This window comes from Oncorhynchus keta, chromosome 8, assembly GCF_023373465.1.
Source record: "Oncorhynchus keta strain PuntledgeMale-10-30-2019 chromosome 8, Oket_V2, whole genome shotgun sequence".
Taxonomy (NCBI): Eukaryota; Metazoa; Chordata; class Actinopteri; order Salmoniformes; family Salmonidae; genus Oncorhynchus; species Oncorhynchus keta.
The window spans coordinates 16,941,338-16,967,790 of record NC_068428.1 but is presented as its reverse complement, the minus strand read 5'-3'; the positions used below and the strand labels follow the sequence as shown (position 1 = coordinate 16,967,790).

The 26,453-nt window shown below is 43.8% G+C and overlaps 1 protein-coding gene and 1 long non-coding RNA gene across 3 annotated transcripts; both read right to left on the bottom strand.

Annotated features, from left to right (window-relative positions):
- Nucleotides 1-1,220: 1,220 nt before the first annotated feature.
- LOC118387192 (uncharacterized) lies at nt 1,221-2,363 on the bottom strand. Its single transcript, XR_004826360.2, has 2 exons — nt 1,903-2,363; nt 1,221-1,524 (listed from the first exon to the last, which is right to left on the bottom strand). It is a non-coding gene; the product is annotated as an uncharacterized LOC118387192 (long non-coding RNA).
- Nucleotides 2,364-3,687: 1,324 nt separating this feature from the next.
- On the bottom strand, nt 3,688-25,423 carry LOC118386897 (E3 ubiquitin-protein ligase TRIM9-like). 2 transcript variants are annotated; one of them, XM_052523562.1, is made up of 11 exons: nt 24,594-25,423; nt 18,768-18,863; nt 17,948-18,070; nt 15,027-15,137; nt 13,162-13,315; nt 12,386-12,454; nt 11,987-12,147; nt 11,474-11,612; nt 9,967-10,270; nt 8,211-8,373; nt 3,688-6,743 (listed from the first exon to the last, which is right to left on the bottom strand). In XM_052523562.1, the coding sequence occupies exons 1-11, from the start codon at nt 25,350-25,352 to the stop codon at nt 6,693-6,695; spliced, it is 2,130 nt and encodes a 709-aa protein (XP_052379522.1). In that variant the 5' UTR covers nt 25,353-25,423; the 3' UTR covers nt 3,688-6,692. The 2 variants fall into 2 exon arrangements, with proteins under 2 accessions (XP_052379522.1, XP_035630764.1); XM_035774871.2 differs by lacking the exon at nt 12,386-12,454.
- Nucleotides 25,424-26,453: the final 1,030 nt, after the last annotated feature.

Sequence of the window (26,453 nt, the reverse complement as noted above, 5' to 3'; positions counted from 1 at the left end):
TGTTAAACAAATCAAAATATATTTGATTTGCCTTGATGAAGGCGTGGCACACTTGGCATTATCTCAATCAGATTCATGAGATAGTCACCTGGAATGCATTTCAAGTAACAGGTGTTCCTTGTTAAAAATTCATTTGTGGAATTTCTTTCTTTCCTTCTTAATGTGTTTGAGCCAATCAGTTGTGTTGTGACAAGGTAATGGTGGTATAAAGAAGATAGCCCTATTTGGTAAAAGACTAAGTCCATATTATGGCAAAAACAGCTCAAATAAGCAAAGAGAAACAACAGTTCATCATTACTTTGAGACAAGAAGGTCAGTCAATAAGGAACACTTCAAGAACTTTCAACGTTTCTTCAAGTACAGTCGCAAAAACCATCAAGCGCTATGATGAAACTGGCTCTCATGTGGACCACCACAGGAAAGGAAGACCCAGAGTTACCTCTGCTGCAGAGGATAAGTTCATTAGAGTTAACTGCACCTTAGATTGCAGCCCAAATAAATTCTTCACAGAGTTCAAGGAACAGACACGTCTCAACTTCAACTCTTCAGAGACGTGAGTCAGGCTTTCATAGTTAAATTGCTACATTGAAACCACTACTAAAGGTCACCAATAAGAAGAAAAGACTTGCTTGGGCCAAGAAACATGAGCATTGGACATCTGTCCTTTGGTCTGATGAGTCCAAATTTGAGATATTTGGTTTCAACCGCCATGTCTTTGTATAATAAAATATAATAATATATGCCATTTAGCAGACGCTTTTATCCAAAGCGACTTACAGTCATGTGTGCATACATTCTACATATGGGTGGTCCCGGGAATCAAACCCACTACCCTGGCGTTACAAGTGCCATGCTCTACCAACTGTGCTACAGAAGGACCATAGATGTGAGATGCAGAGTAGGTGAGAGGATGATCTCCGCATATATGGTTCCCACCGTGAAGCATGGAGGAGGTGTGATGCTGTGGCGGTGACCCTGTCAGTGATTTAATTAGAATTCAAGGCACACTTTACCAGCATGGCTACCACAGCATTCTGCAGCGATACGCCATCCCATCTGGTTTGTGCTTAGTGGGACTATAATTTGTTTTTTGTCAACAGGACAATGACCCAACACACCTCCAGGCTGTGTAAGGGCTATTTGTCCAAGAAGGAGAGTGATGGAGTGATGGAATGCCAACAGTGTTATTAAAGCAAAGGATGGCTACTTTGAAGAATGTGTGAATATGAATTAACTTTATTAACAGGGAAAATAGTTAATATCCCACATGCCCCATAATCCTTAATGTTGTACTACTTTGCATTAGATTCATAACAGACCTCAGACTAATGAATAATACATGTTAATACAGACATGTTGCAAGAGCGTTTTGAAGTCCTTGCTGAGGGTGAAGGCAAAGAAGTGGACGGTGCTGATCTGGAGCCGATAGGCCATCTCCTCCAGCATGACACAGGCCATCTCCTCCAGAATGACACAGGACTCTTCCTGGCTGATGTCAGGGGCTTCGCCAGACTCTTGTGACACCTGGGCATGATCATCAACCAGAAGACAGAGGTTATGAATAATACATGCATTGCCTAACCCCAAAGACAGTTTCAGAGAAAGTTGTCAAGACATTAGTCATTGGTGGTCAAACTGGTTTAAACACTGAAGGGAGGGAATTCGCCCTTGAGTGATAAGGTCAAGTATGACCCTGCATGCAAAGCAATATAAAGTTACATTCCTGCACACTTTGATCAACACATTTTGTCATCTTCACATGTTGACTAAAATTGTGGATCAGAGGGGTCGAGATGTCACTGTGGTGTGAGGCTCAATAGAAACACTGAGATTTTAACACTTCACAACCTATAACAACCATGACAACCTTTGCACATGCGGCCGATAGTATTACTTACTTACCTGATTAATCACATAGCGTAGCTGATCAGAATTGACGATATTCTTGAGGATGTTTGCGTTGCAGGGAGTGAGTCCCTTGTAAAGAACCGGTGAATAGCACCCGAATGCATATTTCAAGTCGCTGGAGTTCCTCCTCTCTTCCAAAATGTCTTCATAGTCATATTTAGCGTCGGTTCCCTTTGCTGTAACGTTAAAGACACAATGGCAGCTAAATATGTTCTCAAATCCGATCCAAGAGATGAACGAGCACTAGATGGCGGGCGCGATCAAGATGAAACATCATGGCGCGAGAAAACACAATCGAGAGAAGAAAATGGGCATGCGAGCAGACGCGTCCAGCGAGTGCACAGGTCAGTCAAGTGTGCACATTAAACTTAAGAGCTTTATTGTCACCGATCAAAAATAACACTTTCTCAATTGATCAAATTACTCTCTCAAGTCTTAACACCTTTGGGTTTGGATTTCAGGCTGATGGAGGGTGGGTTTAACGTGGATGGGTGTCTATAAACCTTCGATTGGTCACTTTCACTGGAATGATGGATGAACTAAAAAAATGCCTTCTGTTTAGCTAAGTGTTGCCATGTTCATAGTTTTTCAGTCAAATTGGGCTACTTTGAAAAAGATGTCACGGGTGAACAAGTATTGGTCACGGGTTGAGGGTTTTTGGTCTAATTTTAGATTGCTATGAATATATATATATAAGTTCAAAGTTTGTGGCCACATAGAAATGTCCTTGTTTTGAAAGAAAATCACATTTTTTTGTTCAATAAAATAACATAAAATTGATCAGAAATACAGTGTAGATATTGTTAATGTTGTAAATGACTATTGTAGCTGGAAACTGTTGATTTTTAATGGAATATCTACAAAGGTGTACAGAGGCCCATTATCAGCAACCATCACTCCTGTGTTCCAATGGCACGTTGTGTTAGCTAATCCAAGTTTATCATTTTAAAAGGCTAATTGATCATTAGAAAACCCTTTTGCAATTATGTTAGCACAGCGAAAAACTGTTGTACTGATTAAAGAAGCAATACAACTGGCCTTCTTTAGACTAGCTGAGTATCTGGAGCATCAGCATTTGTGGGTTCAATTACAGGCTCAAAATGGCCAGAAGCAAAGACCTTTCTTCTGAAACTCGTCAGTCTATTCTTGCTCTGAGAAAGGAAGGCTATTCCATGCGAGAAATTCCAAGAAACTGAAGATCTCGTACAACGCTGTGTACTACTTCCTTCACAGAATAGCGCAAACTGGCTCTAACCAGAATAGAAAGAGGAGTGGGAGGCCCCAGTGCACCACTGAGCAAGAGGACAAGTACATTAGAGTGTCTAGTTTGAGAAATACACACCTCACAAGTCCTCAACTGGCAGCTTCATTAAATAGTACCCGCAAAACACCTGTCTTAATGTCAACAGTGAAGAGGCGACTCCGTGATGCTGGCCTTCTAGGCAGAGTTCCTCTGTCCCGTGTCTGTGTTATTTTTCCCATCTTAATCTTTTCTTTTTATTGGCCAGTCTGAGGTATGGCTTTTTCTTTGCAACTCTGCCTAGAAGGCCACCATCCCAGAGTCGCCTCTTCGCTTTTGACGTTGAGACTGGTGTTTTGCTCTGATAGGTTGGATAAATAAAATGTGAAGAATTGAAAACAGTGATGAAGAGTTGCATTTTTGCTGCATTTCTAGGAGTTTTCCAGAGTTCATATGAAGATACAGATTAGACAATTGATGTCCAAGCCTCAATCAACATAACCCCAGGAAGACTACAGAAAAAGATACTGATGAGCCCATTCATATTCCATCACAGTTACTCATTTATTAATTTTAAAAAAGGAAAAAAAATACATTGCTTTTTGCTTTTCTTTTACACTGTATAATATGAAAACAATGCCAAGTACAACGCATTGCATATACAAACCACTTAGAAGTACAAAACGTTTACATTGTAGGAGAGATGAGAACTAAAGAACATACATACACATGAACAGAATTCTAGAAAAAGAAGCACAGCTTTTTGTGGACGCATACTGTGGACATAGATACAGTGTCCTAAAGGACCAGTTGACATTACCCATGAGGTTTGGTGGTGCACCCAGCCTAGTTCTCTGGTAGTGTGGCAGTGAGGGCAACAGGCACCCCAGGGAATGAGATACGTGCCTGCCTTTAGAATAGAGATGCCCCACAGACACTGCAACATCTCCTCCCCCCACATGCCATAGTCAGGGTGGGAACAGTAAATATGGGGAAAATAAAAAGATTCAAATGCAAACGTAATCTGACAGTAGTGACTTTCTAGCACTATTTTTTGTTATTTTTTGGGGGGGTTCACATTCAGAAGCAGGCTACCATGTTGGGGAGGGGAAATCCATGCCAAACACACAAATAGACAACACTTAGAGAGGATAAACTACTATCTGCATTTACTACTAAGGTTCTTTTGATATTATGGTCTGCACCTGCAGTGTTTTTTTTGTGCCATTTCCATAATGATTGCTGAGAGGCTACATGGACACCATTTTGTTTGCCTTTTGTGGTTTCGTTACACCTCACACTTCCCTATACTGTAGTTTCGTTACACCTCACACTTCCCTATACTGTAGTTTCCGTCACACCTCACACTTCCCTATACTGTAGTTTCCGTCACACCTCACACTTCCCTATACTGTAGTTTCGTTACACCTCACACTTCCCTATACTGTAGTTTCGTTACACCTCACACTTCCCTATACTGTAGTTTCCATCATAAGCACTAATTCAGTTTTATATGAATGTAGGGACGGTTCTGTAATTGACAACATTCACTTGGAGCCACTTAATAACTCAATACATGTTGGAACCTGATGCATTGGCTTGTCTCTATACAAAATGGCTCTAGCCAATTATCAGTCCAGCCTAACAGCTGTCAACATTTCATGTACATTTCCCATCCATTTTATTTACCCCGGGAATGGTCATCTCCACGTTTTAGCTTTGGACATACTTTAGTTCTATCAGACAGTCTGCTCTACATCATATCAACATGTTTAATGTACAAGGCAATGGTTCTGTTCAGAAAACACCATTAACACAGCTAAATAACCCCCATATTAGATTTAAAGACTATGAAAAAATGCCAGTACTATATTTGGTGTTTTTACAAAGAGAAAATATTACAAGAGCAGTACAAATCATTTTCACCAATAGTGTACCACAGTGCTTCAACACAGACTCTGAGCAGAATGTTCCACTAATGGCAATAGCTTTGGTATCCTTAATCGAAAAACATATTACCATTTTGGATTAAGGGCACATTATTTTGAAGCAACACTTTTCGTAGCAGAAAGAGATCAAGATGTTCACAAAATTATAATTAAATAATATAATATAATACAAAACTCCTAACTGCAATGAATGCAGATTAATGATATACCAGTGTGTGAAGTCAAACATAATGAAGACATGGTCAAATGTAAATGTGGGATAATAAGCCTGCCTAGTATCTACAATTCCATAAAGATTCCCTCTGACAAATCACAAATGCACTGCTTAACCCTCTTCATTCATTTTGTCATCTGACATGGCAAATTAATATGCTTTAGCCCCATAAAATGATTTAACTTGTCACATAAAGGTAAAATACATACTGTGGTGAAATTAATGTGACGCTGTAATCCTAACTCAAACTCTATGGGGCAAACTGTTATTGTACTGTAATAGGTTGTTTGAAAGGCTTCCGCATAGCACTGTTGTGCATTGTTTTACTATATACATATAGAGTTTTAAGTAAACTAGTTAGCTTAGAATACATGCTTGGGAGACAGTCGTATTTACAGTTTCCTTACATATCATGCAAACTTGACCCTCTGGTGGTCTGTCAATACAATACTTTTAACTGATTTAAAATACCTTTAACAATACCTGTTCATTCAAACATCACATGAGCATACACCCTCTTAATAAATATTTCAATAGTGTAGTAAAAGTCAACGCATTAAACAATAAATACTTTGAAAGAAGATACTATCTACTGTATGTAGATCGTTTGACAAAATAATACATGGCAATGTTACATCTCAATGTCACAGTGGTTTGGCTTCACTTCGAACCAAGATTTGTCCTCTAGCGACAGAATTTTGTGTTTGATAAGATACAGTTTGTCCTCTGATTTGTCCCTTATACTGATTTGTCCTTAAAACTGATCTGACCACCTTTACTCTCTTATTGAAAGCGAGGCTGGGGTGAAATCCATTTCAATTTCATCAAATTGAATTTATAGGATATAAATCCCCAATACGTCATTTTCAATTGACCAGAATTGAAACTGAATTTACTCCAACTCTGGCAAGGCTTTGTAAAGTTGAAAAGATAGTACAGTATATCACCAATAATATGTCTGAGAAAAGCTCTATTAATCTCTACTTATGAGTTAGATAGGCTGACGTTCAGTTTCCTCTAAAGTACTCTCTATGAACTAACCTGAGAGAAGAAGATGAATACAGTAGAGACATTGTACTGTAGGGCATCTCATGACTCTACCCTAGTATGAGATTTTGTTTCAGAGATGCACTTCATTAAAGCACCCGGTGGCATTTTGACTGTAAACACAGAATCTGATTGTACGGATTGAGATGAAATTAAGACTTGGTAAATTATAAAAAACAATATAATTGATGTACAAAAGTCCTTTGTATATAAGATTCCCTCTAAGGGTGATATTTGATCATAGGCATTGAACAGTAGTAGTACTAAGGGGGGGGGTGGAGCAGGAGAAATCCATGTTGACATTGGTGGGACTGTGCCTAGACACCTTGGGAGGCTACTGCTGCTTAATATTCTTTGGCACCTCCATTCCTGTTAGTAGGGTCACCTGCGAAGGACAAACAGTTCCAAATGAGTTCATGACAGATTAAACTGCTGACTCGAGGTCCAGAATTTGAACCACAGTGCTCATTAACTCAGCATGATGTATATTTGCTGGTTAGTAACAATTCAAAAATACAGTGGGGCAAAAAAGTATTTAGTCAGCCACCAATTGTGCAAGTTCTCCCACAACTATGACAGACAAAATGAAAAGAAAGAAATCCAGAAAATCACATTGTAGGATTTTTTATGAATTTATTTGCAAATTATGGTGGAAAATAAGTATTTGGTCAATAACAAAAGTTTATCAAACTACTTTGTTATATACTCTTTGTTGGCAATGACAGAGGTCAAACGTTTTCTGTAAGTCTTCACAAGGTTTTCACACACTGTTGCTGGTATTTTGGCCCATTCCTCCATGCAGATCTCCTCTAGAGCAGTGATGTTTTGGGGCTGTTGCTGGGCAACACGGACTTTCAACTCCCTCCAAAGATTTTCTATGGGGTTGAGATCTGGAGAATGGCTAGGCCACTCCAGGACCTTGAAATGCTTCTTACGAAGCCACTCCTTTGTTGCCCGGGCGGTGTGTTTGGGATCATTGTCATGCTGAAAGACCCAGCCACGTTTCATCTTCAATGCCCTTGCTGATGGTAGGCTTTGTTACTTTGGTCCCAGCTCTCTGCAGGTCATTCACTAGGTCCCCCCGTGTGGTTCTGGGATTTTTGCTCACCGTTCTTGTGATCATTTTGACCCCACGGGGTGAGATCTTGCGTGGAGCCCCAGATCGAGGGAGATTATCAGTGATCTTGTATGTCTTCCATTTCATAATAATTGCTCCCACAGTTGATTTCTTCAAACCAAGCTGCTTACCTATTGCAGATTCAGTCTTCCCAGCCTGCTGTAGGTCTACAATTTTGTTTCTGGTGTCCTTTGACAGCTCTTTGGTCTTGGCCATAGTGGAGTTTGGAGTGTGACTGTTTTAGGTTGTGGACAGGTGTCTTTTATACTGATAACAAGTTCAAACAGGTGCCATTAATACAGGTAACAAGTGGAGGATAGAGGAGCCTCTTAAAGAAGAAGTTACAGGTCTGTGAGAGCCAGAAATCTTGCTTGTTTTTAGGTGACCAAATACTTATTTTCCACCATAAATAGCCAATTAATTAATTAAAAATCCTACAATGTGATTTTCTGGATTTTATTTCTCATTTTGTCTGTCATAGTTGAAGTGTACCTATGATGAAAATTACAGGCCTTTCACATATTTTTAAGTGGGAGAACGTGCACAATTGGTGGCTGACTAAATACTTTTTTTGCCCCACTGTATATATGTGTACAGCCTATGCAGTTTAGCACATCCTTAATCTGGAGATTCATTTCATTTCTAAATTAAGCCGATAATCCTTGAATTTAGAGACAAAACTCTCTGAATGAATTTCTGAAACCTAATCAGCTCTGTCTGACTATCAGTGCTCACCTGGACATTTCTGTTGATGCTGACAGCAGGCATGAAGACTCCCTCCAGGTTCTCAAAGGCCACGGGGCCATGCTGCTCTTTGTTGATGAAGAACGTTAGAGTGTACTTGTTCAGGTCCAGCAGGATGCCCACAGTGGCACCCTTGGAGATGCCCCCCTCGGCCCTGCAGAACACACACACAGAGTCTAGACCTAATGTACTACATCAAAACAGCTCACACAGGCCCTTTGAGAGTGGTCTGGGTTCTCTGATGGGTAGAGGGATCCCAATGAGTCCAAAAACACTATGGAGCAAATGGCTTTGAGCGGAAAATTGTTTTCTCTATTCAAGACATTAGATTTGACCTAATTGCTAAATCTTTCGTGTTCGTATGTAGGCTATGTGTGATTTGATGTACAGTAAATCCCTAATATATTCGGAATACTTGTAGTCCAACAAATATATGAAAACATTCCCAAGCTTTTCCTTCAGGGTGTATATCTTTTCTCCCTTCCAATGGAATAAAGAAAACAACCTGAGGCACTAAGTCCATAAACGCATCCATATCCAAACATCTGAAACACTTTGGCAGTGCAAAGCCGTATGTAAATAGTTACACTCAAACCAGTCAACTCATTGGAAACCCCAAAAGCCAGCAGTGTTTTAGTTTTTGAGAGTGAGCAGCTCAAACAACAAAATGGTGGAAGTGTGAAAGTGTGCCCCCAGTCAAACAGCTATGTCACAAAGCTAACTGGGCTCTACAGGGTGTTCCAGAGAAATCCGCTAGGCTAAAGAAACAAACAAGCAGGATTGCAGCACGATCAGCCTTTGGTGGTTACCTGACATACAGTACATGTATCGTTGGCACTTTAATGAGGGAAATGAGTGAGTCATTGTGGTTAATAGGCTCCAACGTAACAGCTGACAGGAAGATAAATAATGAGGTTGGAGAAACCAAAAGATGATGTGCTATGAAAGACAAAAACAGGGAAACTCTTTAATCAACGACTGAAAATAGTAACTACTACTGTATTTTTGGTTTAACGAGGAAGGAGGATTCTGCTCTGGATATTCATGTCCCTGGGGCTACTGTAGGTTGCTAAGCCTGTGGCCACTTTGTCTTTGAATCTATGTGTAATATTACAAAACATAAGAGCACTGCCCTGAGAATAATCTCTTCCATTTCCAACTAACTGCCTGTCACACCCTGATCTGTTTCACCTGTCTTTGTGCTTGTCTCCACCCCCCTCCAGGTGTCGCCCATTTGCCCCATTATCCCCTGTGTATGTATACCTGTGTTCTCTGTTTGTCTGTTGCCAGTTCCTCTTGTCTCGTCAAGCCTACCAGCGGTTTTTCCTGTACTACTGTTTTCGCTCTAGTCCCTGTTTTCTAGTTTTCCAGGTTTTGACCATTCTGCCTGCCTTGAACCTGCCTGCTGTTCTGTACCTTGTGACACTGCCCTGGATTACTGACCTCTGCCTACCCTGAGCCTGCCTGTCGTTCTGTACCTTTCGGACTCTGCTCTGGATTACTGACCTCTGCCTGTCCTTGACCTGTCATTTGCCTGCCCCCCTGTTTTTGTAATAAACGTTTGTTACTTCAAACTGTCTGCAACTGGATCTTATCCTGAGGTCTGATACTGCCTACCAAGTATTGCAAGTGCGTACGTGTTTTAGTCCTGACAGTATGACACACAAAGCACATGATGGCTATTTCTAAACTCTGAAGCTGTGGAGGAGCAGGAATCAGCCTTCCTCCCCAGAGATGTGTCACCTACCTGTTGGTGTGGGAGTTGTTGTGCATGAACCAGCTGCGGTTGTTGTCCACGTACATGGCCCAGGCCTTATCATCCTTCCCCAGCATCATGTCCTTCATCGTATTGATCCTCGCCACCCCGAACGCAGGGTCCGGGTGGTTGTCATAGCGATCCACCCTGAGCTCCCAGTAATGGACCCCCTTGGAGAAGGCGGCTGTCCCCAGGACCACACGGTCATCGTAGCTGTTGCAGCTCACTGTCCGGTTCTCATTGGTCAACATGATGTCCCTGTGAGCCGAGGTGGGGTCGAAGGTGAACCAGGCCACTGCAGGAGAAACAAAGTAGAGCAGTAGGAGGAGTCAGAGCAAGATAAGTGAACCTAATTGGAGGATGGAGCCTCATGCGAGCATGAAACATGATGCCAGTATAGAATGGCACGGTCAGCTAGGAGCCCATGCTGGGCAGCATACTGTGAGATGACACATGAAATATTCACAAAGCAGCACAATGAAAAATTCTACTTCTCATTTAAAAGTCAAGCACTGGATTCATATTCATTCAGCAGCTCCTTGCCCATAAGGCACTGCTGTGTCAAACCATTGCAGTGTATTGCCTTAATTAGCCCCATTCCTCAAAGAGGCACTGCTATGTTAGAATAAACAGTTAACTGGCACACGACAGGCACTCACTAAGGCCTCCACATGCAGAGATCCATTGTTATTGCAGCTGGCAGAGCCAGAGCTGGAGCCGTCTGTACTCTGCTCAGTCTAAACTCTCTCCTTGTCCCGCTGCTCTGTCAGCTCAATCAATGGCATCAACAACCTATCCTCTCTCCCTCTCCCTGTCCCTCCCTCCACTCCCCATCCCAGTAATGGGAGGACAGGGAGAGGGAGGAGAGGGAGAGAGGATAGGCAGTTGATGCCATTGATTGAGTGCAAGGCTGGGATGGGGAGTGGAGGGATGGACGGGGAGAGCACGGCAATGCGCTGACAGCTGGCAGGCTAGAGTAATCACAGTCTGGCACGCTCTCGCTGTGATACTTTGCTAAACTGCGAGACCACTTCCACTGTCTGTCAGCCCTATATCAGGACTGGACACCTCTTTAGTGGAGCTCCTTCATCTCTGGCTCTGCCATGGTGTTTACTGCTCTAAACCTGGAGGTTTCTGGGGACCCAGAGCTGACTAGTACCACCACACCCAGCCAGGACAGTGACAGATTGCACCAGTCGCGTTCCATTAAAGTGGGATCTGGGATACCATTGCTGTGGATTAGAACTCCGTAGTTAAGGACACAAACAAGAGCGTTGATGGGAGGACGAGGCTTTGACGGCAAACAGCAGGCCTGGATGTCCCAGAGGACGAGCTCGGCTCAGGAGCGGTGAATAAAGAGTATCATTCTGTACCCCGGGCACTAATTAAGCCTGGTGTCCCCTGGTCCCCAGTTGGGTGGGGCGGGGGGTTCTTCTCTTCCTTCCCTTTCATGTCTACAGTTAGGTCAACACAAAGTGAGAGAACACAGAACACCCACCATCAGATGTCTTCAGCACCACAGTCTTGCTATAGGGCCCCACTCCGGTGGAGTTGTAGGCCTTGACTCTGGCATTGTAGGAGCTGTTGAAGTGGAGGCCGTCCACAGTGCACACAGTCTCCTTCCCTACATACACCTCCTGGGACACAGAGACATACAGTACAGCACAGGACCATCTGGCGTTAGTTAGAGCTCTGACTGCAGCATGTGCACTATGAATAATAAAATACGTGGCAGAGGTGACAACTGTTATCTATAGGAAACAGGTAGGACACCCTACTGCACATAGAATTACAGTGGAACTGTATTACGCATATTGAAATGAGCCTGGCTAAATAAAACACAGCTCATGCAAACCTTTTATTGTATAATGAGCATCAAACGTTGACATTCTTTGACTTAATCTACTGTTAAAACACCCGCCCGTGAAGTGCTCCACCCTAGTGTCAGACTACATGGAGTGTCGGACATGATGACACGTTCTCTAATGTGTGAAGTGAAGGATTATCTGACCCTGTATTGACCCCCGTTGCCGTCGTCCAGCTCCAGGATGTAGCCTTCGATGGGGTTGCTAGGGGGCACAGTGACCCTCCAGGCCAGGGTGGCACTGTTGTTGCGGGTGCAGCACTTCTCCAGCTGCAGCAGGGGGGCCGGGGGCACCGTGGCAGACTCCACTTGAATAGAAACGGATGGCAGGAACACCACAGAGGAGTTAACATCTATCTCTGCATGGATAGGTTGTGGTTGATAGTTGTTGTTGTCAGGCAGGTAAGAATATTGTCAGGGAAGAGTGTGGTAAAACATGCATGGGAGTAGAGCACTCTATCCCCTTAACGTGGTGGGCTGGTGTGGGCTGGCAGGTCTCAAGGAGGAAAGGGGGATTTGGATGATCATATAGCAACTCTGAAATACCTCCTGCGCTCTCCGTCTCTTTCAATCCACCTGCATGCATTTGTTTCAATAATGGAGTCTCCTGTATATCTGAAACATGATATTGGACATGGGTTGATGTGTGGTGCTTGACTTAGTTTGCAACATAGTGGAACTGATCAACTACTGTGCTTTCTCAGGGGAATGCTGGTTACATTTCCCCTGGTTTCAAATCTCATTTGGTTTTACATGACGTTGTATTTGGAGCAGACTAAGTTGGTAACTGTGTACGGGGATATCTTGTCTGCTTCAGTAGACAGATATGGAATAGTGTTGGAGCGAAATGAAATACATGGTATTTATATGACAAATATATCCTGGTATTCTAGGACATTGTCAGGGGATATACTGTGCACGACAAATCTTCCTCAGGTTTAGTCAAGCACAATATTTAAATAGACTAATGAAAAAATTCCTCTGGACACATAGTATGTTTTAATCAGATACTCAGAATATTGCACGTGTGAAACATGGAGACCTTTTTGGTCAGTTTTGCAAAAGCATTTTTTCCACTTCACCAAGGTATAAAGCACAGAATGAGTGCAGGTGATGCATATCGCAAGAGACAAGTGCGTCTACTTAACTGCTGAACAGCCATACAAAAATACATCACAGGCACACTTGAAAGAGGAGTCCACTGCAAGACTATCTAACAATGTAACAATATACTGTATGAAAATGTGTACGAATAGACTCAACACTACGCAAACAGTAGCAAGTACATGAATATGACTTAGAAATGAACACATATAGGTTACCTTTGCTCTGGACAAAGTCCAGCTGTAGTATGGTCTGCAGCAGGGGGTCTGTGTTCAGGGTCAGGTCAAACTCAGGGCCCACCTTGGGCTCCAAAGCCCCTTTGACCCACTGGTCCTGAGACGACGTCACACGTTTGATCAGCGCATCTGAGATCTACATAGAGACACACAGCAGGGGAGTACCGCTTCAAACCAGCTACAACTCCACTAAAAGGTTCAGCTACAGTGTAATATACTCTTACAAAGTGCAACATGGTTTTAATGGACTTTTTATGGTTTCTCTGAGGCTTTGTGCTTCTGGAAAAATGCCAGCTGGAAATGTGCTGCATTAAGGAATAGCCAACCCTGTAGGTTACCAGCTTTTGTAAGGATTTATATAAGCTTTTATGATACAGAGCACAGATTTTGTTCAGGGGTTATAAGAAACTGTACAATCAATATCACCATAAACATTTCAAGGGGGGAGAGAAGCACCAATTTACAGAAGAGAGTCTTCCATCTCTATTTTGTCCTATTCAGACTGTTCTTTAAAAAAAAGAGGAGAATCAATGGCTTCCAGCTAATGGTGAAGGGAACTAAATACGACAAGTCAACGTTTAACTCGATGAGGGTGTCACATACCAATGTTAACCATTATCAGGTTAACCTTTATCAGCGCAAGTCAACGAGTATTGGTTTGGGATGACCTATTTATTACCTATTAAGTATCAATATCTTCATTCACATTTGGCCAACAACACATTTTAATCAACATCTCGCTACAAGCTTATCATATGCACTCTGAATCAATATTTATTAGTATAGTAAAATATATAAGCAGTTCTTTCAAAGGTCTTGATGTCAAGAATTTTTATGGCAAGAGTTTTCTAATCATGTTCAAATTATTTGTTTTCAACCCGTTTTAGGAAATATATTTGGGGAAAATAGTTGTTGGCCTGAGCATTTAGCTGTAGGAAACAAGGACATCTGAGGGGAATGTGAGGGAAGTCAAGCAGGCTAGCCTCATCCACAGCCTGTCACGCACTGATCTGTTTCACCTCTCTTTGTGATTGTCTCCACCCTCCTCCAGGTGTCGCCCGTTTTGTTCCTCTAACCTACCAGTGGTTTTCCCCTTGCCCCTGCCTTGTCTGACCCCGAGCCTGCCTGCCGTCCTGTAACTTTGCCCCACTACTCTGGTTTACCGACCTCTGCCTGACCCCGAGCATGCCTGCCGTCCTGTAACTTTGCCCCACTACTCTGGTTTACCGACCTCAGCCTGACCCCGAGCATGCCTGCCGTCCTGTAACTTTGCCCCACTACTCTGGTTTACCGACCTCTGCCTGACCCCGAGCATGCCTGCCGTCCTGTAACTTTGCCCCACTACTCTGGATTACCGACCTCTGCCTGACCCCGAGCATGCCTGCCGTCCTGTAACTTTGCCCCACTACTCTGGATTACCGACCTCTGCCTGACCCCGAGCCTGCCTGCCGTCCTGTAACTTTGCCCCACTACTCTGGATTACCGACCTCTGCCTGACCCCGAGCATGCCTGCCGTCCTGTAATTTTGCCCCACTACTCTGGATTACCGACCTCTGCCTGACCCCGAGCATGCCTGCCGTCCTGTAACTTTGCCCCACTACTCTGGATTACCGACCTCTGCCTGACCCCGAGCCTGCCTGCCGTCCTGTAACTTTGCCCCACTACTCTGGATTACCGACCTCTGCCTGACCCCGAGCCTGCCTGCCGTCCTGTAACTTTGCCTGCCCGTGTTCGAATTAATAAACTTTTGTTACTTCGACATTGCCTGCACCTGGGTCTTACCTTCAAACATGATACCGCCTACTAGCAGAGCTCTAGCCCCATTCACCCATACATCACTACTGTACCTGCAGGAAGCCACTGGGGTCGTTCTCTTTGATCACCTCCAGACAGTACTCCATCATGCCCGTGGTCTGACGCAGCTTCATAGTGCAGTGTGTGATCTGGTCACGCACCACCTGAACACAGGAGAAGCCAGGAGGACACAGACGGGCACCCTTTAATGTAATATTAATACTGGGCAGGCATTTCACACACATACAGACACACACACATGCACACGTACACACACATACACGCACGTTTTTCCTTTTGGCTAAACACAAAGCACTGGGGAAAATGGATTTGGGCGGGTGTCAAAGCCATTCATTCACAGCTAATTGAAATTCAGTGGACTGTCAACATTTTATGAGCCTTTGTTTGGGTAGACCACTTATACTTGCTCATGTGTTTAACTTATCTTTGCATTTTTGTGAAAAAGTATGCATTTTTGTGTTTATACGATTATAAATTAAAAGGTCAGAAAAGGTTGATTAATTGGAAGGTATTTAATCACTCTATCAAATTAAGCCTTAGAATTCAAAACTAATGTAAGAAATAATTAGATTAAGCCACTGACACTTTCAGGCCATTAGCCTATCATTAATTAAATGTTCATAAATTATTCACCTGTCAACCGGTTTCATTATTTAAATTAATCCATTAAAATATTACAAATGAAATAAGCATAAAATGAACAATCCTGAATGGTAGACAGAATAAAATAACCCCAAAACGTAAACAAACCAGAGGACAGTCAGGAACAGTCATGTCTATCAAATCATAATTAATATACATTTAGGTCAATCAAATTATATATAACAACTCAGATTGAATTTACTATATAATCCTTACATCATGCAACATTCAAACAATGCCACTCCAGCGGTCTATGGATTATGCCTGGACGAGTCTGTCACGAGTCACAAAAATGACTCTCTCCCTGGGAATGTGTAGTGTGGCGAAAGAGACCACTGATAAAAATACTGCTGACAGATTAATGGCTCGGATGAATTTAATTAGAGTAGAAAATGACGTTCACCGGCACACAAACACAACACTCCAGACTATTGAACAGGGGAAACAAATGCCCTCCATCTGGGATTGCAGGGTAAAAAAAAAACGTTGTCCTGTAGATGCCATAAAGTAGTTATTCTAAACAGATTACCGTCACAACTGTTCCTAAAAAAAGGGGATTTCAATCAAACAAAGCTCACAATCCAGGCTCTTTTGGCTGAGAGTTGAGTAAAGACTGACTGCATCGCTTCTTGTTTTTATAACAAACAATAATGTGTTGCAAATTACAAATGATTTGCATAGTCAATTTACACACAGCACTGACACACATGCCACCAGACATGCCACCAGACATGCCACCAGACATGCCACCAGACGTCTTTTCACAGTCCCCAGGTCCAGAACAAATTCAAGGAAACGTACAGTATTATACAGGGCTGTGATTGCATGTAACTCCCTTCCATCTCATATAGCACTAGTTTTAACAGCAAACCTGGTTTAAAAAAACAAATATAGCAACACCTCACAACGCCTCTCCAACATGTGACCTACTTTTTGTGAGTATGTACTGACATGTATGTGTAACTGATAGATACACACACTACATGTTCATGTTCTTAAATGTATGTGAGTTGGATTTTGTCTGTAATGTATTTTTCTTTTGTGTAACTATTTTTCTTTTGTGTGACGGTATGACTAGCTGTCGCCATTGGCATTGGCTAATGGTGATCCTAAAGAATGTCATAAATCCAAGTTAATCACCAACCATCTATCTCCACCATACTGTGGGAGAAGAGAGGTTATTGATACCGAATGCTGTCAAGACAATTGCTCTTTACTGGCGTTACCATATGGTAGTGTACTAAACTCCATAAAGCTCTTATTTTCCCATGGTAATCTTCTGAAAAGGACACATCAGTTTGACAGCCTTCATCATAGTGAAATGAAGAGACCTTTTTTCTGCTGTGTGATGCTGCAACAGTCCTAGCTGCTCTTCAGCTTCAGCCCTGCTAAACACAACAGCTGTCCTCTGGAGCCCCAATCCCCAAGCCTGCACATTGAGCCTGGGCTTGGATCCATGTGACCCACTAAGAACTTAACACCAGCCAGCCTGCAGGCCCAGGCCCTCAGCTGAGGCTTCAGGGGGAGAAGAGAGGACAGGGAGGCGGAGAGGACAGAAATCTGCATCCAGATGCACCTCGACCTGGGCCAAGACAAGTTCACATCCTTGGATGCCCTTTGTGTCATGAAAGAGCTGCTAGCTGAGGTAAAAGAGGCAGTCTATCACTACTTAGGGTTGTAATATGAATAATATGTAACTATTGATCATCTGTGTTAAGTATGCAAAGTATGGTTAACATGTCTGATGCAGAGAGAGTACTGTGATTATTGTTATAAATAAACCATGGCCCTGCTGTGTTTGTCCGCCCATCTGAATCCTGCCACCTGTATGTTACAGTCAACATGACCTTGTCCCCAGGATAATGGTGCACATACCATCTGAGCTTGGGAAGAAGTGTCTGGGGCAGTCAACATGACCTTGTCCCCAGGATAATGGTGCACATACAATCTGAGCTTGGGAAGAAGTGTCTGGGGCAGTCAACATGACCTTGTCCCCAGGATAATGGTGCACATACAATCTGAGCTTGGGAAGAAGTGTCTGGGGCAGTCAACATGACCTTGTCCCCAGGATAATGGTGCACATACAATCTGAGCTTGGGAAGAAGTGTCTGGGGCAGTCAACATGACCTTGTCCCCAGGATAATGGTGCACATACCATCTGAGCTTGGGAAGAAGTGTCTGGGGCAGTCAACATGACCTTGTCCCCAGGATAATGGTGCACATACAATCTGAGCTTGGGAAGAAGTGTCTGGGGCAGTCAACATGACGTTGTTATCCATCAGCCGTCGCAGCGTCCATCGTTCTAACCTACCTTGAGCTTGTACTCCCTCTCCTTGGTGACCTTGGTGAGGAGCTTGGCTTTCTGCCTCGTCAGAGCCTCAATCAGGGCGTCACACTGAGCCACCAAGCAGGCCTCGAACTCCACCCCGTTCTCCTGCGAGGGACACAACACATCATATCGCTCAATAAAAGAACACAGAGGTACAGGAAGGTACAGGGTGCTAGGGCCAGGCACAGAGGGGACGGGGGACACTAGCGGACTACATATGATAACACCACAGTGATTGCTGCTAAATCTTCCATCATCACCACTGCATCAATCATTTACCTAAGCGCAGGTGAGATAGTGAATTCTATTCGAGCTACACTCTGCACCTCGGTTCAAGGATGAAGAAAATGTTTAGAGACTCTAACTCTACTGAGCTGAGCAGAGCTGGGATTTTACTCAAATACAATCCCCTCAAGCCCAGAATAAGAGTCTTAATGCACAGACTGATAAGACATGGCAGTGCAGTAAGTGTATAAAAGCTGTGACAGGCTGGGGCAGTCCGTGTGGACAGCAGCCCTTTCCTACTTTAGCTCTTAGCGTGGTCACAAACAGAAACGTTTGTTCCCACCGGGCGATAAGAAGTGCTTTGGATGTAGTGCCGGTGTTCGTTGCAGAATGAAAAGAGTCCAGAATGTGACATTGTATGATTCCGGAGCATCCTTCCTCTTTCTTTTTAGTGTTTCGTTAAAGCCGACAGGCAGAGGTAAGTAGGTTATGGGGAATACAGGTTACATTGACATTTCTATACATGTTGACGTTCTCATTTGATCTACCAGACACGTAATCAAAAAGAGAATGTTACCTGTATCTGCTGAAGCATGTTCTTCAACTGCATTAGGAATTCCTTGGCATCCTTGGCTTTATCTGACACACCGTTCAAAGCTTGGGAGAGTTGACACTGTAAATGAAAAACGGGCAATTATTAATCCAAAACTAATCAAAACACTCTCCGTGTCACTTCTCTAACATGTAAGCCAATTGTCCCAGAAATATACAGTATGGTCAGTAATTTATACTAATTAACCCCGTACTTAAGCCCAACCACACAGCAACGACCTCTGAGGTCATAGTAATCAAGGAGATTACAAATTCAAATGAGGGCCTCAAAACCATGTTTAGAGGTCAAACCTTTCAGCAGATCTGCTCTGAGCTGAGGCTCATGGACCATGAGTGAAGGGTAATCATGGTGTACACCAACCCTGCTGTGATCAATCTGGCCCGGATCCACACCTCCCTCCTCCCACCTCCCTCCCGCTCCTCCCACCTGCCCCTATTCCTCTGGGCTTCTCTATCAGTCTCAGTCAGGGCTTCTCTGGGGCTGGGCCTCTGTGGGCTGCGTGCGTCGGGTTCAGGAGGGACACAAATCAAGCCAGCCCTCCACGGTTCATTAATGTGCCATCTGGCCCAGCAAGCTGTCTGTCCGCGCCGCTAACAAGGGGATGAGTGATTCCGCTCCCCTGTGTGGTTTCTTTCCACCAGGGCCCCAGCCACAGCTCCTGACAAGACAAGGGGGCAGTGCCAGCCCAGTGTTTATCGGCTCAGACCTTTTTCTCTCTGTGACACTTTGTCAGGGTGACCTCCAAGGGTCAGGGGGAGGGGGCTGGTGGCCCTCCTATGGGGAGAGAGCCTGTCACTTGACAACCTCCTGCATATCACCAATTAATGTCCTTTCACTGGGTTGTCCTCGTTTATCCTAACAGTGTATAATGTGAGAGTTTGATTCGATATGGACCAGAAGGATGCTACTGCTTAACATGAAAACATTATTAAGGGACCCATATCGTCAAGGTCTTATCAGTCTTGTCATGAGCCCCCCTTGTAAGATGTAGTTATTCTTTATGAGCTAATATTAAACTTCAGTGTAATTAGGATCGGGATGCTGCCCTCGTGTGGCTCAGAACTGGCAGTGACCTCATTAGTGGTGGAATACAGCACCAGCCCCTTCACTGTCACTAAGGATGACAGGTCAGTTATAGCAGGAGAAACCTGTTAGAGTCATTTCCACTAGGCAGAGTCGTCAATTCAACGTCTATTCCACGTTGGTTCAACGCAACTTCGTTGAAATTACGTTTAAAAAGGCGTTGATTCAACCCGTGTGTGATCAGTGGGAAGGGTCATAAGATGAAAGGTGAGGCTCTATTTAAACGACTCGTTTTAAAAAGTACCTCTCATTTTAAAATGTACCCTTTATTGTAAATGTATTTCCTCCAGACAAATAGGAAGAGGCGTCCTTTTTCCTGACAGCAGCATTCTTCCTCTGAAGGAGCCCCAGTAATGTCATCAGAGAGAGAACACTTAAGTAATGTGCGTGACATTCAAGAGCAGAGGGTTTCAAGTAGGGGAGAAGGTGTGTTATCAATATCTAACCCAGTGTTAAGGGATCGGAGTAAGGCAATACATACAGTAGCTGCAGTGTTGACCTTGATTCCAAATGGGTCCTCAGGGACATGCCAGGAGGACTGGGTCAGATTCAGGAAGCCCCACCGCCTCCACCCCTTTCTCTTCCCCCTCTTTTTCCTCCATCTCCTCCATCTTCTCCTCCCTCACTCAGCAGCTGTGTCATTAACGCTCCACATCTGGATGAGAGCAGAACCAATCTCTCTCCCCTGCTCAGCCTCACACAAATCCTCTGGCCGTGTGGCACACTGCTCCACCACTGATATTTTACAACATGGCCACAACAGTCATCACAGCCCAGCATGGCCAGCACAGACCCCCAGGCAAATTAAGAACAACCCAAATAAAGCATGAAATCAGAGCACACACAATATTTACCAGTTTAGGAAAATCTCCAGAGGATGATTCAATTGAAAATGTAGTAAAAGTAATATTGCCTTAACAATTGATCAAATATTTATAGGATTTGCTACATTAATATATTGTGTGTATGAATATGCATAATATGGACACATTTTATGATATTAAAAAACAGCACAAATGACATTTGCAAGGAATAATTCATTCTTTCTTTTTTCATACTGTGACAGTGTTACAATCATTGACACACGCAAAGTATAACATCTATTTGAGATATCGCATATTGTGAAGCTCATTACATATATTTCAAAAGGTAGAGTCGTGATATCCATCAGGCCTCATTTTCAGCAACAGTCTGGTAACTTGCCTCCATGTATCCATGGTAACCCTTGAGGTATGCGCACACAGCACTACACTAAGGTCTTGTCCAAGCACTCATTCTTGCCTCTAAAAATAGCTCAAAATGATTCTCCTGTTCCTATGCCTTTGGTTACAGTAGTTGCACACATACAGTACACTCATCCTTTATGCCTGGCTACCCCATCACCAAACGCTTATTCAACACAACATGAACCAAGTCTAGTGTACTGGGTACTATGCAGCTAGAGTATGGCACAGCACAGATATTCCATGGGATGGGAGATACCGCACTGTACTTAACCTACATTATGGAGCCAATGCCGTTGCAGGGTCTGGGAGAGGGGCTCTGTATGCCTGAGGTAGTAGAACAACCTGTCATTAGCTACATTACCATCTGAATCTAGGCTAGCCAGCCAGCCAGCTGACCCGGCCAGACTCTGTGCTCTTACTTGGCGAGCCCCTTCCCGTACTGTACAAGCTGGGGGGCATCCTCTCCTATATGAATCTCTTTCAATGTTCAAAACCACAGACTTCTGTATCTATTCTTATCCACATAACCGCACTGGAATGTAGCCCCATCCTCCATTATCCAATAGTACTCTACAAATGTGCTGATCAGATTCTAGCCATGACTATGACATTGGTCCATAAATAGGTTGATGTAGTTCAAATGTAGGCCTTCCCAATATGTCATCCTTTCTCTTAATGACAGGATAACAACCCCATTTAACAAAATGTGGAATTGAAAAGAGAGGAACCATGGTTTCTTTCATCTCCTAAAAGGTTCTTTGTGGTCATGTATAATGTGCGTTATTTGGGAATTCAGGACAAAACTAAAGGACCTGAGTCTGTTGTACTGCTGAGTGATTAGTGCTTTTTGAGGTCAGTTCGGTTTCGGGTTTATAATTTAAAAAATAATAACGTTTTTTTCAATTTCGGATTCAAAATATTTTTGGGGCACATTAAATGCACTATGCATTATGTGGGTTGAATGCTGTAACAACACAGAATAAAACAATTAATCCAATCCCGTGATGGTAGTGACTGTCCATTACTGTTTATCACTTATTAACCATCATTTATTCACATTACTTTACTTCTGTTGTTGTGTATATTACATTTGTTTTATTTGATGACTTTATCATTTCATTCCATGTCATCATCTCATCTCTATAGAGCTGCTGTCTGTGCCGTCTGACAAAGTCACCATTTTAGTCGTTCTTCAAAGGAAATAAGGCATACTTTTATGACTGCTGAATACCAACTATCAAATCCCTTTATGTATTTTCAGGTAGAGATACAGTAGCTCGTCGAAGCAACTGCTCTAATTCACTCTCAATCGTCTTCCATCTCTTTACTGATGTCGGGTCAATAAGTTGTTAAAACCTCTTTTTAAACACTGACATTTCGGTTAATTGCTCAGTACTAGTCGGTTGGGCCCTGCACTGGACTTGGTGGGGCCCAAATGCTCAATGCTGCTGCAGCCTGGTGAGCAATGCCCTGGCCTAGTGTACGCATGTGCAGAGTTTGGTACCAGTGTGTAGTGTGTGTGCGGGGGCATTAAATATACTATACACTGTATCTGGGTGTTTCTGCTTGGCTGCCCATAGGACATCCATAGGAAACTTTACTACCGTGACTTTTCATCCAAACGCTTATCTGAGGCTTATCGGCTAGTAAATACATATTCATGATGTATTCCCAGCAAGCATTTTTGTCACTCACTCACACTGTCACTGTTAAAGGGGAGACAAATGCCATTGATACCCTAAGGCAGTCCCTTGTTTTCCGTTTGTTCCATTTGACATACTGTAAATAACATCAACACAACTTGACATTACTTTCAAATCATGTTTGTAAAAGCATCCCCCGAGGAGGAATATAAGATTGACTACTGAAGGTCCAGCAAAAAACGAATGGGGGCTCTCATTCACAGTGGACGTGGGTCAGCACACACAGGCGTCTCCATTATCAGTATCTCTGCAGCATGGAGGATGACAATTGCCTCTGAGACACAATCTAGCTGTGGTCATAAAACAATCCTCGGAGGAGTTCTCTCTCTCTCTCTCTCTCTCTCTCTCTCTCTCTCTCTCTCTCTCTCTCTCTCTCTCTCTCTCTCTCTCTCTCTCTCTCTCTCTCTCTCTCTCTCTCTCAACACTGCATTCTTCAAGCCCTCCTACCCTAACTAACAGACTGGTTGTTGAATCTGTTCAACTAAGTTCTCTGTCAGATCCTAGAAGAGGACAGTCGATAGGAAAGCATGTCAGAGCTCGAGGGCGGATCTGGAGCTGTGGATGGGAAGGATTGTGAGTAATAGGTTTGTATTAGTCCCCAGTGTCACAACAAAATCCCATCCAAGTGACAGTGACATAGATAGCTGCCTGGTGCAGTGGAATCATTCAAGGGGAGGCATGCAGAGTAGACCCAAGCCAATATCTACAGTGAAGAGGGATAGTGTAGCTTCAAGAGGGCTCCGAGATAATTTGCCATAATAGTAGGCCAATACATTCGTGTCCTTTTCATCACCTAATGTCTCCCTCCATCTCTCCCTCCCTCTCTCTCTCTCTCTCTCTCACACACACACACACACACACACACACACACACACACACACACACACACACACACACACACACACACACACACACACACACACACACACACACACACACACACACACACACACACACACACACACACACACTCCCTCCAACCTGAGCAGAGCTCACTTGACCATCCCATTCTTGCCAATACAGATCGTTGGCCATAAAATACAGCACAAAATGGACAGCATGCTGGAGTGTATTCGATCTCACTCGACCAGGAAATATATTAACGAAGCACTTCTGCATCTTGTATTTATAGGGCTCACCACTTATAAACACCGCTTCACACTTACAGTATGCGATTTTCATGGTCCATTTGTGGGACAGTAGGCTAGTGTGATAAAGGTCAACTGTACTCATAACAACCCTTATCAGTGAGTGGGAAGGAGGCATGCTGTTTGATGGGAAGAATACCCCAGGATTCTCCAAATCACACAACATGTACGAGTAGTGGCCCAGTTTGGCTTTTAATTGAATTGGTGAATTTGGGTGATAGCTCAATGTGCATCTCTACTATCTATCAAAGTGTCAGTCTGCCTATAGGCAGCCTATGCCTCTTCACCATGTAGTGGGTGCTGAGGAAACCATGGGGCACTGTTACACAGCGCCGGTGACCTATTCGCAAATTCAAATGGCAAACCCAGAGCTGTTGGCAGGAACAATCTGGGATAGAAACTGGAGAACAGTGACCTGACACTGGTGAGTCAGGCTATTGGGCTGCTTTTTTTTCTTTCTCTGTGATTAGGCTATACGGTGTTGCTGCCTGGTTACTGTCAGTAAAGGCTACCACTGCTGCACTCAGTTGGAGTGATTTAAATGGCACTGATGACATGTGATGATGTGATGCTGCAGAACAGCTTATTATGATGCTGGCCAAGGCCATCCCCACCAGCCTTCATCCTTACCTTGTGCTGTTTCCACATGGCAGCTAAAGGTTTTAAATCATGACTCCCGTGCTTGCCACCCTCAAGACACTTCATACACACTGGAGTTTTGCAGTTGACGCAGTACATGCTAAAGTTCTCCGTGTCATGGTCTGCACACGTTCCCTGTTTGCGTATGGTGCCGGCGGGCGTCTGCTGGCTTCCAGCTGCGGGCGATTGGGTCGGTGGCAGTAATCGATGTTTGGCCAGCGGTCCACGGGAAGGGTGGCATCGCTGCTGGCATGGTGTGCAGTAAAACACGTCGCACTGTTCGCACATCACAGTGGCATCGACAGGGTTGCGGTCACACAGCTGACATTTCACGTTGGCAGAGCGGTTCTGCTGATAACGAGACACGATCGCCTCCAGTAGCCGGTTACGTGGGAAGCCCCTCAGTCCCCGCTCATCCAGAGAGACACTACGGTGACAGAGAGGACACGTTATGGAGCAGTGGCGGTGCACCAGAGTCGGAGGAAACACCCGTATCCCATTTGGAGACTTGAGGCACGGCGTGTATGATCCATAGCCGCTGTCCGTTTCACTATACATGCTCATTTTGTCCATATCCAAATAATCGTAGTCCGAGTTCCCGGAGGCACGGTTTTGCGGAGGTGTTTCGCCTTCTGGGGTCTGTACAATGATATTTCGGGCGCACGCCAAACACACATTGTGTGAGCAGGGTAAAAGAATAGGATCCTTGAAAAGAGAGCCGCAAACGGGGCATTTTAATTCTTCATCCATCGTGTCTTCTATAAAACGCTCCTCACACAGTGCACAAGAGCAGCGATCAATGAAAACAGACCAGCACTATATGACACGAACAGCTCCCTCGACTGGTTTACGCAGGCGCGTGCGGGGGGTGTAGTCAGAGCGGATGGGTTCTGAAAACGCATCTTCACAATAACAAGTTCATTTTGAACTAAAAAACTACAAGACCCGTAATCCAAGTGAGCAGCCGTGAAAAGTATTGTGGAGCCAAGTCACACCTTGGTGATAAAACTGTTATTAACCAGTGTCTAACCCAAAGGGTAGCAGTGGCACCTGCCCTGCACATTTCCGAGGCTATTGAATATGCAATGCATATGTTGGTGGTGATTTTATTTTATTTAGAGTTTTAACCTAATCTTTTAATGAAATTCAAGATACATGTTCTGAATTAATAAAATTGGCAATTTACCCAGAACGTTTCCCTTTTCTCACTAGCATACATATAGACAGAACGACACTATGTATGCAAAAGTATGAGGACACCACTTCAAATTAGTGGATTCGGCTATTTCAACCACACCCGTTGCTGATAGGTGTATAAAATCGAGCACAGGTCATGCAATCTCCATAGACAAAATGTGGCAGTAGAATGGCTTTAAGTGAAGAGTTCAGTGACTTTCAACATGGAACCATCATAGGATGTCACCTTTCCAACAAGTCAGTTCATCAAATATTGGCCCTGCTAGAGCTGCCCCGGTCAACTGTAAGTGCTGTTATTGTGAAGTGGAAACATCTAGGAGAGACAACGGCTCAGCCGCAAGGTGGTAGGACACACAAGCTCACAGAATGGGACCACTGAGTGCTGAAGCGTGTAGCACATAAAAATTGTCTGTTCTCCATTGCAACACTCACTCCTGAGTTCCAAACTGCCTCTGGAAGCAACGTCAGCACAAGAACTGGCCGAGCAGCAGCACACAAGCAGTGGAAACACGTTCTCTGGTGTGATGAATCAGGCTTCACCATCTGGCAGTCCGATGGACGAATATGGGTTTGGCAGATGCCAGGAGAACGCTGCCTGCCCCAATGCATAGTGCCAACTGTAAAGTTTGCTGGATGAGGAATAATGGTCTGGGG

Excerpts from the sequence above, each read along its gene's own strand:
- LOC118386897 (XM_052523562.1), bottom strand. The coding sequence starts at position 25,352 with ATGGATGAAGAATTAAAATGCCCCGTTTGCGGCTCTCTTTTCAAGGAT. Across the intron at positions 15,138-17,947 it reads AGAGGGAGTACAAGCTCAAG|GTGGTGCGTGACCAGATCAC; the intron begins GTAGGTTAGAAC and ends TCCTGTGTTCAG. Across the intron at positions 8,374-9,966 it reads AACAACTCCCACACCAACAG|GGCCGAGGGGGGCATCTCCA; the intron begins GTAGGTGACACA and ends TGTGTTCTGCAG.